This window comes from Linepithema humile, chromosome 1 (genome assembly GCF_040581485.1).
Source record: "Linepithema humile isolate Giens D197 chromosome 1, Lhum_UNIL_v1.0, whole genome shotgun sequence".
NCBI classification, from domain to species: domain Eukaryota; kingdom Metazoa; phylum Arthropoda; class Insecta; order Hymenoptera; family Formicidae; genus Linepithema; species Linepithema humile.
In genome coordinates, this window is record NC_090128.1 from 44,427,585 (window position 1) to 44,444,440 (window position 16,856).

The window sequence follows — 16,856 nt, forward strand, 5'->3', positions numbered from 1 at the left end:
ATTACATATCTATTATAATTATATTATGACTTGCAAATTCTAAATATTTTGTGCAAAATGTGTCTATATATAAAAAATATATTTTAGATTAAACGCAAAATGTGTTTATATATAAAAAATATATTTATAAAATATTATATAAAGCAAAATCATACGTAAACAACGAATAGACAAGGTGCAAAGTCTTCGCGACTTTTCCGCCCCTCTATTGATGTCAGAAGTGATGCAGCATATATTCTGTCAACAGCTGATTAACCGTGCTGGACTTTGATACAACTCGAGGACTCGAGCTGCATAAGTATCACTGCTGATATTCATCAGGTTCCGTAACATCGTAACATAGTAACGTTTCTAAAAGTGAGTCGTCGCAATGTCTATCGTAACAAAAGGTACGCACAAATCATAAATTTGATTTGATTTGTATATATTTTATATCGATCAAGGATTCTATGATAGACGCTATTCATCACTAGTGTTTTAGCGAAGGAAAAAATTCATGAAGTACACACATATTTTAGAAATCCGTCCGCTTTTCTAGTCGCATTTGTTACTACTTTGCCAGTAAACTTTCACGGCTCGAAGAAAAGAAACAAGTGAATAAAAAAAATGTAGCTTAAAGTAATACGTGTAACATGTGCAACAAGTTATATGTGCATACGTATTAGGTACATAAATATCCATACATTTAAAAAAATTATAAATTTGTCCTTTAATCTGCATTTTCTCTAAACTTTTTACATTGGAATGGAAAAATCATACAGGTAGCTTTTATATAAAGAAATATAAAGAAATAATGCATGAATACAACCGAAAATAAACATAGCCTTTATCAATCTTGCTCGAATCTCTCAAAACAAGTTAATACCAAGAGCCATCTACCAGCAGTGCATGTCACTTCAAAACGCGCTGTTTTTGAATGTTTTGAATACATTAGCATGGAAAGTATTCTGTGCAAAAATTCTGTGTTGTACAAAAGTTACAAAATCCTTAAAAGGCGAAAATTTTGCAGTCTTTTTAAACAAATTTTTCCTTCGCACCTCACTACAAATGCTTAACCAAATGTATTCAAAACGCGCGCATAATTATAATAATTCCACTGTTCAAAAAGGCATATGCGATATTTTTATAGTATCAAAATTCATTATTGCTGTTTTTCCACGATGTCGATTGGTTCTTTCGTTACACTCATTGTCAATTCGTATCGCGAGCGGTTGTTGCGAATATTTTTTTACATATGTTTTACATATTTTATATTTAATTATAATAAATAATTATAAAAGAATAAATGTGTGCGTGTAGCGCACGCTTGTGTGCCTAGTGTAATCTAATTACGAATGATAATACATTAACATATATATCGCGTTTTATGGCAATAAAATAATTTTTTAACTCAATTTTTTAAAGAAATATTATCTACCAAAATATAAAACCAATAGATAAAAGTAAAATATAATGAAAGAAAATTCCTCGCTTAATTTTCTAAAACTTGTTGGTCATTATTGAAATTTCTTGGTCGCAGGTGTCTTCATCGTCGCTGCAAAGCGCACCCCATTTGGTACAATGGGTGGTGTGTTTGTGAATAAAAGCGCAACTGACTTGTCGATTGTTGCATCAACAGCTGCAATACAAGCAGCAGGATTAAAACCAGAAAAGATTGACAGCGTTGTATTTGGACATGTACTGACGGTATGTGTGTATTACATACAGGGTGTTTCATAATGTCCGTGCCAACGCTCGTGTGCGGATAGAGTGCTGTAAATTAAATAGAAAAGTCCTTTACCGTTTTGCAATTTTCACAATAATAATTGAGATATTAATTACAAAGCAACGAAGATCGTAATGGCGATGAAAAATAACAACACGTATTACTCCTGCTCTCGCCATGCGTTGTTATTTTTCGTTGCCGTGCGATCCTCGTTGCTGTCACGCCTAAAGTCACGCTGTACAGCCCATGATTTAACCGCGCGCAACGCGTGATTATTCGTCAATCCTTTTTAATTAATATCTCAATTGTTATTGCCAAAATTGCAAAATGGTAAAGGACTTTTTTATTCAGTTTACCGCACTCTACCAACACACAAGCGTTGGCACGGACATTATGAAACACTCTGTATATGTACATATAATTAACAATTTTATAATAAATACCTTCACTACTTTCATTGATTATATGTATTAACATATTTAACTTTTACTTTATAGTCGTCATCGTCTGATGGAGCTTTCCTACCAAGGCACGTTTTACTAAAGTCAGGAATTCCATTGCAAAAGCCGGCATTTGGTGTGAATAGATTATGCGGTTCTGGTTTTCAGGCAATCGTCAGTGGAGCTCAGGTTGGTCAAAGATTCTTTGGTCTCCTAGAAATATATTATTTAATTAAAACATAGAATATTATAGCAATATAATATTGTAGAATAATAATATTATGGAATTTTATGGAAAGATTAATGTGTGTAATTCTAAAAAATGTAAAATAGAATGTATGGCTATAAATAGTAACAAACATCTGCGCAAAAATTGAAACTTGTAGCAACAAATATAATTTTTATTGCAGAACATTTTAACGGGAGAATCTAAGATCGTTTTGACGGGCGGTGCAGAAAACATGAGTCAAGCACCTTTTGTTGTAAGAAACATTCGTCACGGAACTATCTTGGGTCAGAAATACGATTTTGAGGACTCACTCTGGCTTGGACTTCTAGACACCTATTGCAATTTGCCTATGGGTTTGACTGCGGAGAAACTCGGCGCGCAATACAACTTGAAGAGAGAGGAAGTCGATCAATTCGCCTTGAGCAGCCAACAACGGTGGAAAGCTGGTAAATAATGCTCTAATCATTAACGTCTAATTTAAGAATTTATTTACTAGTTCTTAATGAAATAAATAAATTATTTTATATATTAAATTAGGTTTTCTTTCTAATTAAATAAATAATTTGTGTACAATTTCTGTGTAGCTTAAGAATCTATTTTAAAACCTTATGTATTACAGCCAACGATGCAGGCCGTTTTAACGAAGAAATCGCACCTGTGCAAGTAAAAATTAAGAAACAAGATACAGCCGTCAGCGTGGATGAACATCCTCGTCCGCAAACAACAAAAGAGACTCTTGCCAAACTAAAACCTGTTTTCCAAAAAGATGGATTAGTCACAGCCGGTTCTGCATCGGTATGTTGTATCTCCTTTTACTTATATAGATAAACTTTATCCTAATTCTCTCAAATTCAATTAACGAAGTTCTTCTTGTTCATTAGGGTATTTGTGATGGAGCAGGCGCTGTTATTTTAGCCAGCGAAGAAGCCGTCAAGGAGGAAGGTTTGAAACCATTGGCGCGTTTGGTGGGATATAGTGTTGTTGGCGTAGAACCGAGCATTATGGGAATTGGACCTGCACCGGCAATCAAGAACTTGCTCAAACTAACGGGCAAGACGGTCGAAGAAATGGAATTAGTTGAGGTACGATTTTTAATCTCCATTCACACTGTAAAAATTTGGCTTCATTAAATATCTTTAACAATATGAAAACAATTAGAGAGAAATAATTAGCAGTGTAATATTACAATTTATATTTATCTTTGCTATACATTAATTGCCATTCCTGATAGATCAATGAGGCGTTTGGAGCTCAAACTTTGGCGTGTGCGAAGGACTTGAACCTAGATTTGAATAAATTGAATGTGGACGGTGGCGCCATTGCCTTGGGACATCCATTGGCTGCTTCTGGTAGCAGGATCACTGCTCACTTGGTGCATGAACTCAGGTATGTCCTTTTATCAATATCACAAACTATGTACATTTTTATTAATTTATTTGTCTTGTTTCTTACAGGAGGCGAAAGGCTGGAAAGTTCGGTATTGGTTCGGCTTGTATTGGCGGCGGCCAAGGCATTGCTGTGATGGTGGAAGTATTGTAATCATCTCAAAAGACGAATCGCTAAATATCTTCTACGAGCGAAAAAACACCGCGAAATAAAAATGATACATCCTTACGATTTATTGATACTAAATGAATTATTGTTAAGAAATTTTTTTATCCATTTATGATGAAATTATGAGACAAAATTATGAAAAGTATTTCTATACAAAATTATACTTATTTGTACAATTGTGCAAAATTGTACAAGAATTTTACATATTTTTATACATGTAATAAAGTAACGCTAAATATAATATGGATAAGTATTTTTAATTCGTTTTAGATTTAAGAAAACCTATATAGCTGCAAAAATCCAATCTCGAATAAGACGTCCATAGTATCTAAAATATACAGAAACTAGCTTCATTATAAACGTTTCAGAATATTATGTCAAATTGTTTAAAGAAGCCTCGAAAAGCTATTCATGAATATCTGTTCAATAAGAGTATCGGCTGGAAAATTATATCACATATTAGTCCTCAATGTTTAACTATTCTAACATGAAATTAAATAATAATTGCTTACATATAATAAGTTGTTCGAAGTACTCACTGTTGGACCCGATTCTCACTATCGGTCGCTCACGCTCCGTTCATGCTTCTCATTCAGATAAAATATTCTTCCATTGTTTTTTACGTATCTATCCACATTATGGATAACACTCAAGTTTCTGTCCGGCCTCGCTCCAACAATGATTCTTCGAAAAAATACAAAACAAAAAGAAACATTGATCAGACTGAGAACGGAGCGTGAGCGAAGCGTGAACGGAGCGTGAGCGAAGCATGGGCGGACCGATAGTATGGTTTGGGCCTTACTGGTTTGGTCTCTCTCGAAAGTCAACCTTTCAATTTAAAAACTACTGGATGAAGAAATTGTTGTCCATCCATCCAATAATGCACTTTATTAACATCCATTGCTATGCCATTGTTAGCCAATAATTCGCATATTATAATATTTAAAAAGAAAGAAGAAAATGTTACATTGAAAAAATATTGCTTTGTAATTATTCTGTTGATTTGTTTATTCCTCTCTGTTGATATTAAAAGTGAAGTATCTACTGTGTAAACATCCAACTCTGCTAGACTGATGCGCATCTCGAATTCCTATATATAATTGCCGATTTTCGGAGTCTTCGTAGTTACGTATTCTAACAGTGGGTCGTCGCAATGTCTGTCGTAACAAAAGGTACGTACGAATCGTATAAATTTGATTGTATCTATTTTTTTGATCAAGGATTCTATGACTGACGTTATTCATCGCACAAGTGTTTTAGTGATTTCTACAAATTCAAGAAGAAAGTACATATATTTTAGAAATCCGTCCGTTTTTCTAGTCGCACTTGTTATTACTTCACCAGTAAGCTTTCACGGCACAAAGAAAAGATACAAGTAAATATAAAAAAATGTAGTTTAAAAGTAATGTATGTGGCGTGTGCAATAAGTTACATATGTGTGTATGCACTAGGTACACACAAATTCCAGACATTCAAAGACTTATTAATTTGTCCTTTAATCTGCCTTCTTTAAGCTTTTGACGTTTGAATGAAAAAATCATACAGGTAGCTTTTATATAAAGAAAAATAACAGAAATAATGCATGAATACAATTGAAAATGAACATAGACTTGATCAATTCTGCTCGAATCTCTTGAAACAAGCCATCAGGAATCATCTACCAGCAGTGCACATCACTTCAAAACGCCTTGTTTTTGTATATTTTAAATACACTAGCATGGAAAGTAATCCATGTAAAAATTCTGTGTAGTACAAAAGTCTTAATATTCTTAAAAGGCGAAAATTTTGCAGTTTTTTAAACAAATTCTTCTTTCATGTCTCATTGCAAATAATCAAATGTATAGCGCGAATTTAAAACGCGCGCATAACTATGATAATCCACTCTTAAAAAAGGTATGTTATCTGAAAGTATCGAAGTTTATTGTTGCCGTTTTTCTATGATGCCAAATCATTCTTTCGTGCTGAGTTCATTTCGTGAGCGGCTGTCATTGCAAAGTTTTTGACGATTGTACGTTTTTTATAATTTATTGTAATTAAAAAAATAAATGTCGTGCGTGTAGCGCGTGCTTGTAGTGTAATATAATATGAATAACAATAGATAAACATACATTAGTACATATTGCGTTTTTGGCCAAAATTTTGCTAAAAATTATTAAATTATTATAAGAATGTTTCTACGAATTATCTACTAAAATATAAAATTAATAGATAAAATTAAAGTATAAGAAAAGAAAGAAAATATCTTGTTTTTTTTCTAAAAGTTATTGGATATTAATTGAACTTCTTGTTCACACAGGTATCTTCATCGTCGCCGCAAAACACACCCCATTTGGTAAAATAGGTGGTGTGTTTAAAAATAAAAGCGCAATTGACTTGTCGGTTGTTGCCTCAACAGCAGCAATTCAAGCAGCAGGATTAAAACCGGAGAAGATTGACAGTGTTGTATTTGGAAATGTACAAACGGTATGTATGTGTTATATATATGTATATATAATTAACAATTTTATAATAAATACCTTCACAATTTTCATTCAGCATATGTGTTACCATATTCAACTTTTGCTTCATAGTGGTCATCCGCTGATGGAATTTATCTACCAAGACATGTTTTACTAAAGTCAGGAATTCCATTGGAAAAGACGGCATTTGGCGTAAACAGATTATGCGGTTCTGGTTTTCAGGCAATTGTCAGTGGAGCTCAGGTTGGTCAAAGATTCTTTAGTCTCCTAAAAATATATTATTTAATTAAAACAGAATATTATTGCAGCAATTGTATAATAACATTATGAGATTTTATGGAAAGATTAATGTGCGTAATTCTAAAAAAATGTAAATTAAAATATATGGCTGTAAATCGTAACAAACAGTGCAAAAATTGAAGCTTAAATCACAGCAAGAAATAATATTTTTATTATAGAACATTTTAACGGGAGAATCTAAGATCGTTTTGACGGGCGGTGCAGAAAACTTGAGTCAAACACCTTTTGTTGTGAGAAACATTCGTCATGGAACTGTCTTGAATCAGAAATACGAATTAGAGGACTCACTCTGGCTTGGATTTCTAGACACCCATTGCAATTTGTTCACGGGTTCGACCGCAGAGAAACTCGGTGCGCAATACAACTTGAAGAGAGAGGAAGTCGATCAATTTGCCTTGAGGAGCCAACAACGGTGGAAAGCTGGTAAATAATACTCTAATCATTAACGTTTAATTTAAGAATTTATTTACTAATTCTTAATAAAATAAATAAAATATTTCATATATTAAATTAGATTTTCTTTCTAATTAAATAAATAATTTGTGTACAATTTCTGTGTAGCTTAAGAATCTATTTTAAAATTTTATATATTACAGCCAACGATGCAGGCCGTTTTAACGAAGAAATTGCACCTGTGCAAATAAAAAGTAAAAACCAAGATATTACTATCTGCACGGATGAACATCCACGTCCGCAAACAACAATAGAGACCCTTGCCAAATTAAAACCAGTTTACCAGAAAGATGGATTAGTCACAGTTGGATCTGCATCGGTATACCACATCTTCTTTTACTTATATAAAAAAACTTTATCTTAATTCTCTCAAATTTAATTAATGTAGTTCTTCTTATTCATAAGGGTATTTGTGATGGAGCAGGCGCTGTTATTTTAGCCAGCGAAGAAGCCGTCAAGAAGGAAGGTTTGAAACCATTGGCGCGTTTGGTGGGATATAGTGTTGTTGGCGTAGAACCGAGCATTATGGGAATTGGTCCTGTGCCGGCAATCAAGAACTTGCTCAAACTAACGAGCAAGACGCTAGAAGAAATAGAATTAGTTGAGGTACGATTTTTAATCTCCATTCACACTGTAAAAATTTGGCTTCATTAAATATCTTTAACAATATGAAAACAATTAGAGATAAATAATTAGCAATGTAATATTACAATTTATATTTATCCTTGCTATGCATTACCTGTCATTCCTGATAGATCATTGAGGCCTTTGGTGCTCAAACTTTGGCATGTGCGAAGGACTTGAATCTAGATTTGAATAAATTGAATGTGGACGGTGGCACCATTGCCTTCGGACATCCATTGGCTGCTTCTGGTAGCAGAATCACTGCTCACTTAGTGCATGAACTCAGGTATGTCCTTTCATCAATACCGTTAACTACGTACATTTTTATTAATATATTTGTCTTGTTTCTTACAGGAGACGAAAGGCTGGAAAGTTCGGGATTGGTTCGGCTTGTATTGGCGCCGGCCAAGGCATTGCTGTGATGGTGGAAGTATTGTAATCATCTGAAAAGATAAATCGTTAAATATCTTGTTTGAGTAAACAAAACGCCGCGAAATAAAAGTGATATGTCGTTAGGATTTATTGATTTTAAATGAGTTATTGTTAATAAATTTTTTTATTCGTTTATTATGAAATTATGAAAATTATGAAAGATATTTCTATACAAAATTGTACAAAAGTTTTACACATTTTTATACGTGTAACAAAGTAATGCTATGCAGAATTTTGATAAATATTTTTAATTTGGTGTAAATTTAAGGAAACCTATGCAGCTGCGAAAAGCCAATCTTTTGTTAGCAGCTGAATCTTAAGTATCGTAAAAGTCGAATAAGACGTCAATAGTATTTAAAGTATACAAAAACTATTGCTTCATTATAAACATTTCAGAATATTATTATTTCAAAATGTTTAAAAGAGCCTTGAAAAGCTATTCATAAATATCAGGTCAATAAAAATATCAGCTGGAAAATTATATCACATATTTGTTCTCAATGTTTAACTATTGTAACATAAAATTAAATAATAATTACTTACATATAATAAGTTCTTTCAGATTCTCTCTGTTACCGTTTGGTCTCTTTCGAAATTCAACTTTTTCAATTGAAAAACTGCCGGATTGTGAGAAAATTGTTGTCTATCCATCCAATAATGTACTTTACAAATATTCATTGCTATGTCATTATTAGCCAATAATTCACATATTATAATATTAAAGAAAACGTTACATTAAAAAAATATTACTTTGTGATATTTCCGTTGATTGTCCGTTCGCCGCTGTTAATGTTAAAGGTGACAGCATATCGATATAAACATCTAATTTAATTCTGCTATATTGATGCGTAACTCGAATTCCCATGTAACTGCTGATTTTTGGATTCTCCTCAGTAACATTTCTAACAATGAGTCGTCGCAATGTCTGTCGTAACAGGTACGTAAGAATCGTATAAATTTGATGTGTCTATTTTTTCGATCAAGGATTCTATGACTGACGTTATTCATCGCACAAATGTTTTAGCAATTTCTACAAATTCAAGAAGTACATATATTTTAGAAATCCGTCCGTTTTTCTAGTCGCACTTGTTATTACTTTGCCAGTAAACTTTCACGGCACAAAGAAAAGAAACAAGTAAATCTAAATAAATGTAGTTTAAAAGTAATGCATGTGGCGTGTGCAATAAGTTACATATGTGTGTATGCATTAGATACACACAAATTCCAGACATTTAAGAACTTATTAATTTGTCCTTTAATCTGCCTTCTTAGAGCTTTTGACGTTTGAATGAAAAAATCATACAGGTAGCTTTCATATAAAGAGCAATAACAGAAATGATGCATGAATACAATTGAAAATAAACATAGACTTGATCAATTTTGCTCAAATCTCTTGAAACAAGACATCAGGAATCATCTACCAGCAGTGCATATCACTTAAAAACGCGTTGTTTCTGTATATTTTAAATACACTAGCATGGAAATGTTATTCAATGTTAAAATTCTACAAAAATGTGTTGTACAAAAGTCACAATAATGTTAAAAGGCAAAAATTTTGCAGTTTTTCAAACAAATTTTTTTCTTTGTACCTCATTGCAAGTAACCAAATGTATTTAAAATGCGCGCATAATTATGATAATCCATTCTTAAAAAAGGTATGTTATCTGTAAGTATCGAAGTTTATTGTTGCCGTTTTTCTATGATGCCGAATCATTCTTTCGTGCTGAGTTCATTTCGTGAGCGGCTGTCATTGCAAAGTTTTTGACAATTGTATGTATTTTATATTTTATTTTAATTAAAAAAATAAATGGCGGTGCCTGTATATAGCGCGTGCTTGTAGTATAATATGATATGAACGACAATAGATTAACATACATATCGCGTTTTATGGCCAAAATTTTTCTAAGAATTATCCACTAAAATATGAACTCTATAGATAAAATTGCTTTTAAATTAAATAGTAATTTCAATTTAATAAAATAAGCAGTACAGAGCCAGAACTTGATGCTTGAAACGACTGTTTACATATTTTGTTTGGACCCTTACATTACAAACGTTTCGGCCTTGAGATTTGGCCATCATCAGTGTGACACATTGAGATTAAAAGAAACAATCCAAATCCGCAAGCACAAATTATACAAATAAATCCTAATACTTAAACGATGGAATAGCAGGAGGATCTCAAGCCAAAGAAGATATAGTAGTTCTTAAAATCTTTTATTGTACCAATACTTAAAGTCAACGTAAATCGTACTGGTTTAAAATCAAATATCAAAATTTTTATACAATATAAAAAATTTAGCGCAGTTCTTCTTATAAATTGCTGAAATATCCACTATATACTGCAAATAATTGAAATAAGTCGAGGTTTGCTGCTTAGTAAATCAGTCAGATAATATAAAACTGTGAATGTTAATAAATTTTAACTGAATAATCAATTAAATAGTTATTTATAGTTATTTGTGCGTGCGGATTTAGATTATTTCTTTTAATCTCTACGTGTCACACTGATGATAGCCAAATCCCAAAGCCGAAACGTTTGTAAAAGTCTAAAACAACATACGTAGAGTTGTTGCGAGCATCAAGTCCCAGCTCTGGCTCTGTACTGGTTATTTTATTAAACTGAAATATCTTGTCTCTTTTCTAAAAGTTATTGGATTTTAATTGAATTTCTTGTTCACACAGGTGTCTTCATCGTCGCTGAAAAACGCACCCCATTTGGTAAAATGGGTAGTGCGTTTGTGAATAAAAGCGCAATTGATTTGTCGGTTGTTGCCTCAACAGCAGCAATTCAGGCAGCAGGATTAAAACCGGAGAAGATTGACAGTGTTGTATTTGGAAATGTACTGACGGTATTTGTGTATTATATATATAAGTACATGTAATTAACAATTTTATATTAAATACCTTCACAACTTTCATTCAGCATATGTGTTAGCATATTCAACTTTTGCTTCATAGTGGTCATCCGCTGATGGAATTTATCTACCAAGACATGTTTTACTAAAGTCAGGAATTCCATTGGAAAAGACGGCATTTGGCGTAAACAGATTATGCGGTTCTGGTTTTCAGGCAATCGTCAGTGGAGCTCAGGTTGGTCAAAGATTCTTTGGTCTCCTAAAAATATATCATTTAATTAAAACATAGAATATTATAGCAATATAATATTGTAGAATAATAATATTATGGAATTTTATGGAAAGATTAATGTGTGTAATTCTAAAAAATGTAAAATAGAATGTATGACTATAAATAGTAACAAACATCTGCGCAAAAATTGAAACTTGTAGCAACAAATAATATTTTTATTGCAGAACATTTTAACGGGAGAATCTAAGATCGTTTTGACGGGCGGTGCAGAAAACATGAGTCAAGCACCTTTTGTTGTGAGAAACATTCGTCACGGAACTATCTTGGGTCAGATATACGATCTTGAGAACTCACTCTGGCTTGCATTTCTAGACACTTATTGCTATTTTTCCACGGGGTCGACTGCAAAGAAACTCGGTGCGCAATACAACTTGACCAGAGAAGAAGTCGATCAATTTGCCTTGAGCAGCCAACAACGGTGGAAAGCTGGTAAATAATAATTTAATCATTAACGTCTAATTTAATAATTTATTTACTCTAGTTCTTAATGAAATAAATATAAAATATTTCATATATTAAATTAGATTTTCTTTCTAATTAAATAAATAATTTGTGTACAATTTCTGTGTAGCTTAAGAATCTATTTTAAAACCTTATATACTACAGCCAACGATGCAGGTCGTTTTAACGAAGAAATCGCACCTGTGCAAGTAAACATTAAAAACCAAGATATTACTATCTGCACGGATGAACATCCACGTCCGCAAACAACAATAGAAACTCTCGCCGAACTAAACTCAGTTTACCAGAAAGATGGATTAGTCACAGCTGGGTCTGCATCGGTATATATGTATTCTTTTACTGTATAGAGAAACTTTATCTCTCTTAATTCTCTCATATTTAATTAACAAAGTTCGATTTTCATTTTTCAGGGTATTTGTGATGGAGCAAGCGTTGTTATTTTGGCTAGCAAGAAGCTGTCAAGGCGGAAGGTTTGAAACCATTAGCGCGTTTGGTGGGATATAGTATTGTTCACGTAGAACCGAGCATTATGGGAATTGGTCCTGTGCCGGCAATCAAGAACTTACTCAAACTTACGGGCAAGACTCTCGAAGAAATGGAATTAGTTGATGTACGATTTTTAATCTCCATTCACACTGTAAAAATTTGCCTTCATTAAATATCTTTAACAATATGAAAACAATTAGAGATAAATAATTAGCAATGCAATATTACAATTTATATTTATCGTTGCTATGCATTAACTGTCATTCCTGATAGATTATTGAGGTCTTTGGTGCTCAAATTTTGGCATGTGCGAAAGAGATGAATCTTGATTTGAATAAATTGAATGTGGATGGTGGTGAAATTGTCATGGGACATCCATTGGCTGCCTCTGGTAACAGGATCATTGCTCATTTGGTGCACGAACTCAGGTACGTTTTTTTCATCGATACCTTGAGCCACATTTTTATTAATACATTTGTCTTGTTTCTTGCAGGAGACGAATGGCTGGTAAGTTCGGTATCGGTTCGGCTTGTATTGGCGGCGGCCAAGGCATTGCTGTGATGGTGGAAGTACTGTAATCATGGAAGTACTGTAATCTGAAAAGATGAATCAATAAATTTCTACGAGCGAAAAAATGCTGCGCATTAAAAGTGATGCATCCTTATTATTTATTGATACTAAATAAGTTATTGTTAATAAATTTTTTTGTCCATTTGTGAGACAAAATTATGAAAAATATTTCTATACAAAAATTTTACATATTTTTATACATGTAATAAAGTAATGCTATGCAGAATATTGATAAATATTTTTTATTCGTTGTAGATTCAAGGAAACGTATGTAGTTACGAAAACTTAATCCCTTGTTAAGCAGCTGAACCTTGAAGTACCGTAAAAATCGAGTAAGACGTCCGTAGTATCTAAAATATATAGAAACTATTGCTTCGTTACAAATGTTTAAAAAAATATGAGTACTTCAAAATGTTTAAAAGAGCTTCAAAAAGCTATCGAATATCATTCCAATCAAAGTATCTATTTTTTTCACATCAAGAATCATTTTTTGAGTTACACAATCAAAAATTAAATTTGCGCTCTCATTTATATATTTTAAATGTGCAAAACATAAAATCTTGTTTCTTTGTGAACTTGAACAAATTTCACTTTAGTATATTTGACGAACCTGTACGAAAGTGTCCAAAGACAGTAACATGATGTTGCCAGCGCTTAAAATAAATGGACGATGGGCTCTGATCATCACAATCTGTAAACTGCGTTTGAATCTCTCCGTGCCGGAGAACCAGCCACTCGAGTACGCAGCTGTGACTATACGTATGCTCTAAAAACCACGGGTATTTGCATTCGCATCTATACACGCAGAAATCGATTTAAACACTCACATGGAGATGCAGCTCATTACCATGCCAGCAGAAAATGAATATCTGATATGTCATACAGCATAAGTACGTTAACATGCCGATCAGTACCGCCGGGATATAAACCTTCATCTGTGGCATAACCGGAAATCACATGGGATTCGTGAACGAGTCGATTGAGACGATCGGATTTACCTGCGACACATTGAAGGCGATCAAGCAGATGATTACGCAATTCGAGAGAAACTGGAAGAAGATCACCGTGCCGAAGATATCCTGGATTTCTTTCGTAAAACTGCAAATCAATGCAATTAATTTTGATTACAGCAAAACTAAAATGTAAACGGATATTATATAACACGAATTTTTTCATGTATGCATATAACTTACTGAAATATTATGTTGCTGTGGACCGTGCACTTTTTAAGTCGCTGATAGCACAGAGCTTTCTCGTCAGTTATAAACAACGTGTTTTTATTTTGCATTTTAGAGACACTTTCCTCATTATTTATGGACATAATATTCCGCTCTAGAATCGCTAGCTGGCAACAGGCAACCGTGATCAAGCCTGTCATTAACGTGTCCATTGCCACGTTATGGAAGCAGGCAATTATGACAGCTACACCTTGATGCCCTGCGGTGATTTCGAAGGCCGGCGTCGTCGTCGTGTTGTAAGGATACCATCCTTCCATTGGTAGCCGGCGTGAACGACCGGCTATTAGATCGGCGAGGGGAGTAAAGCCCCAGCAAAACACCGCAATCGCGCCGAAACTTTGATAAACCGCATGATGAAAGATGCTCTTCTTTGTGTAGCTCTTGAGGAGGTCCTGGTGCGTCTTGTCGTGCCGGTGAAACACGGGACTATTGGCTATGTCTAAAAGCGCCTGGATTCGTGCCTGCTCACGAAGAAAAACAACTATCTAGAAATATTAACACATAAATTTTTAAATAATCAAGTAAACATACACATGCGTTAATTAATGTATGTATTAAAGCTGACAATGGATTTTCTACAAGAAATTGTTGAAATAATGGTTTTGCAGAAATTTTGAAATTAAATAATAATATTAATTTATAATATGAGATGTATGAAGAATGATGATTATGATATGTTTTATTGATATTACATTAGCCAGAGTAATGTAAAAAATTTTTTTATATCTTTTTTGTAATTTTAGTTTCTTCACTTAAAATAAATAAATAAATAAATAAATAAAATAAATAAATAAATAATTTTTAGTTACTATATTCTTTAAACACATAAGAATTAAATAAGGATACATAAATAGATTGTAAAGATATTACAAACGTTAGTTATAGATAATAAAGTAATAAGAATATTAAATTTAGAAAATTATAAAAATAAAAATTTATTCTCGTTATTTCAAAGATTTTCCTGGAAAATATTATAAAAAATGAAAAAAAAAATATAGTGTGCGATGGCCGGGAATCGAACCCGGATCAACTGCTTGGAAGGCAACTATGCTAACCATTACACCACCATCGCACCTTGTCATTCTGTTCAATGTAGTGCTAGACATGCATCCAGAACATAGTAACTAAAAATTGTTTATTTATTTATTTTAAGTGAAGAAATTAAAATTACAAAAAAGATATCAGAAAATCTTTTATATTATTCTGGCCAACTACACATTTATATACTGTATAATATAACTGCATACCATATGGTGAACGTAATATCAATAAAACAATTAATAAAATTAATAAACAGAAATAAATTAACAAAAATATAATAAAAATTATAATAATTAAAATACGTAATTTGCACTCTTACTTATTTTAAGATATATTGCTTTGTGAATTTTATTCAAATAAGAAAATATATTTGACTAATTATTTAACTAACATTAACATTAACATTTTGCTCGATTATTATCTTCAGTAAAAGAAAAATTAATAAATCACAAGCATAAAACTGAAAGAATGCGATGCAATTTTAAGTTTTATGGAAATAATTTTATGGACAGAGTTGTGTTTAAAATGAACCTTATGAATTGCAAATTTCCGTACTGAATTTGTCAGTTCTGCTATTAAAATCGCGGCAAAGATCAAAGATAATCGTGTTTACCTTAGAAGCGTGAGTGCAGTTTGTCATGAGTAATGTGGCACCTGCAACAATTTTCGACATATCTCCCCAACTGATGATCATATTTGCGATCTCGGCGGCGAGCAGGATGCCCAGGATGAAGGTAAAGCTGAAGACGGTATAGAACAGATACAGAAGCCGGTATTTTCTCGCTCGCGGCGGCCATGTACCCAAAAAGTAAACAAGCGATAAGCTCACTCTAAGATGAAAATTCGGCACAATACCTCGTTCATTCATCATTTTCCAAATGAAGGACAGCGTATCATAAATGCCTCAAGTTTGTTTCGTTATTTTACAAAGATAGGGTTATGATCTTCTAATGAGTCTAATTTTTCCTTCTTTTTGTATATATTTTATGAAGCCATTATTGGTTCAATCTTCCTTTATAATTCAGTTTAATTAAATGTGTTTTAATAATTTGTATATCACTTGTATATCATTCCAATATTAATTAATTTTAATTTTATTTATATTTTGTACTTTGCTGTGAAGTAATTTGAGAAGTGCAAGGATACAATTGCCTGTCTTATATGATGCAAAACAATTGACTGTCTTATATGATGCAATGTTGGTAACAATTTACGGAAATAGAGGAAGTACTATGGCCATCTGGACGCGAATCGATCAAATTATAGCGTTCCTGCAACAACGGATGTAAACCTCTAATTTGGGAGAAGTTCCGTTAGATCTTTGTTAGACACAAATTATGGCATCACATAAGTTGGCCTGTAATTAATCGTGTCGCTATGCTTTTATCATAGACGCGTGCTATTTGCATATTGCGTTCATTATTAGAGTTACTATTACGCGCAATTGCAAAAGCAATCATGTAATCAATGTAGAAATAATTGATCGAACCATGCTATTTCCTATTCTCTTTGCAGGCTGTGAAACCATGACGTGAACCAAGCAGCATATCTGTGATGTCACGCAGTGCGTTGTGATGATAAGTACGTTTTCAAACACAGTGCTAGTGATATTACAGTGATCTTTAAATTGCTAAGAAACTGAACTAAATTTTGGTAAGTAAATTTCATAATTGCAGTTATTATGAAAACTAATGATAATTACCTAATAAACAC

The 16,856-nt window shown here is 32.8% G+C and overlaps 3 protein-coding genes, 1 long non-coding RNA gene, 1 other non-coding gene and 1 pseudogene across 10 annotated transcripts; 3 read left to right on the top strand and 3 right to left on the bottom strand.

Annotated features, from left to right (window-relative positions):
* Nucleotides 1–228: 228 nt before the first annotated feature.
* On the top strand, nucleotides 229–4,169 carry yip2 (yippee interacting protein 2). Its single transcript, XM_012363009.2, has 8 exons — nucleotides 229–389; nucleotides 1,520–1,686; nucleotides 2,203–2,334; nucleotides 2,556–2,820; nucleotides 2,994–3,169; nucleotides 3,256–3,456; nucleotides 3,606–3,760; nucleotides 3,829–4,169. Exons 1-8 carry the CDS (start codon nucleotides 371–373, stop codon nucleotides 3,911–3,913), a joined length of 1,200 nt encoding a protein of 399 aa, XP_012218432.1. The 5' UTR covers nucleotides 229–370; the 3' UTR covers nucleotides 3,914–4,169.
* LOC136998774 (uncharacterized) lies at nucleotides 2,635–7,110 on the bottom strand. Its single transcript, XR_010889318.1, has 3 exons — nucleotides 6,976–7,110; nucleotides 3,561–6,654; nucleotides 2,635–3,481 (listed from the first exon to the last, which is right to left on the bottom strand). It is a non-coding gene; the product is annotated as an uncharacterized lncRNA (long non-coding RNA).
* LOC136996908 (3-ketoacyl-CoA thiolase, mitochondrial-like) lies at nucleotides 4,966–8,677 on the top strand. The gene is made up of 8 exons (XM_067349712.1): nucleotides 4,966–5,100; nucleotides 6,225–6,391; nucleotides 6,499–6,630; nucleotides 6,846–7,110; nucleotides 7,284–7,459; nucleotides 7,546–7,746; nucleotides 7,896–8,050; nucleotides 8,119–8,677. Exons 1-8 carry the CDS (start codon nucleotides 5,082–5,084, stop codon nucleotides 8,201–8,203), a joined length of 1,200 nt encoding a protein of 399 aa, XP_067205813.1. The 5' UTR covers nucleotides 4,966–5,081; the 3' UTR covers nucleotides 8,204–8,677.
* Nucleotides 8,678–9,225: 548 nt separating this feature from the next.
* On the top strand, nucleotides 9,226–15,071 carry LOC105669846 (3-ketoacyl-CoA thiolase, mitochondrial-like; annotated as a pseudogene).
* Nucleotides 12,751–16,445, bottom strand: LOC105669847 (odorant receptor Or1-like). 6 transcript variants are annotated; one of them, XM_067349616.1, is made up of 8 exons: nucleotides 15,999–16,442; nucleotides 15,757–15,883; nucleotides 14,058–14,563; nucleotides 13,863–13,962; nucleotides 13,692–13,799; nucleotides 13,475–13,630; nucleotides 13,144–13,214; nucleotides 12,751–12,890 (listed from the first exon to the last, which is right to left on the bottom strand). In XM_067349616.1, the coding sequence occupies exons 2-7, from the start codon at nucleotides 15,835–15,837 to the stop codon at nucleotides 13,161–13,163; spliced, it is 1,005 nt and encodes a 334-aa protein (XP_067205717.1). In that variant the 5' UTR covers nucleotides 15,838–15,883; nucleotides 15,999–16,442; the 3' UTR covers nucleotides 12,751–12,890; nucleotides 13,144–13,160. The 6 variants fall into 6 exon arrangements, with proteins under 6 accessions (XP_067205717.1, XP_012218437.1, XP_067205597.1 ...); XM_012363014.2 differs by having other exon boundaries at nucleotides 14,058–14,587; nucleotides 15,999–16,441; XM_067349496.1 differs by having other exon boundaries at nucleotides 15,757–16,445.
* Nucleotides 15,103–15,174, bottom strand: TRNAG-UCC (transfer RNA glycine (anticodon UCC)). The gene has a single exon. It is a non-coding gene; the product is annotated as a tRNA-Gly (tRNA).
* Nucleotides 16,446–16,856: the final 411 nt, after the last annotated feature.

What these genes read in the sequence shown, in the direction of transcription:
- yip2 (XM_012363009.2), top strand. An exon ending in CAATCGTCAGTGGAGCTCAG is followed by an intron (nt 2,335 to 2,555) that starts GTTGGTCAAAGA and finishes TTTTTATTGCAG; the next exon opens with AACATTTTAACGGGAGAATC. An exon ending in CCAACAACGGTGGAAAGCTG is followed by an intron (nt 2,821 to 2,993) that starts GTAAATAATGCT and finishes TATGTATTACAG; the next exon opens with CCAACGATGCAGGCCGTTTT.
- LOC136996908 (XM_067349712.1), top strand. An exon ending in TCACAGTTGGATCTGCATCG is followed by an intron (nt 7,460 to 7,545) that starts GTATACCACATC and finishes CTTATTCATAAG; the next exon opens with GGTATTTGTGATGGAGCAGG. An exon ending in CACTTAGTGCATGAACTCAG is followed by an intron (nt 8,051 to 8,118) that starts GTATGTCCTTTC and finishes TGTTTCTTACAG; the next exon opens with GAGACGAAAGGCTGGAAAGT.
- LOC105669847 (XM_067349398.1), bottom strand. Translation starts at nt 16,014, where the DNA reads ATGATGAATGAACGAGGTATTGTGCCGAATTTTCATCTTAGAGTGAGC. An exon ending in TCGCCTTCAATGTGTCGCAG is followed by an intron (nt 13,800 to 13,862) that starts GTAAATCCGATC and finishes GTTATGCCACAG; the next exon opens with ATGAAGGTTTATATCCCGGC. An exon ending in GTAATGAGCTGCATCTCCAT is followed by an intron (nt 13,631 to 13,691) that starts GTGAGTGTTTAA and finishes CGTGGTTTTTAG; the next exon opens with AGCATACGTATAGTCACAGC.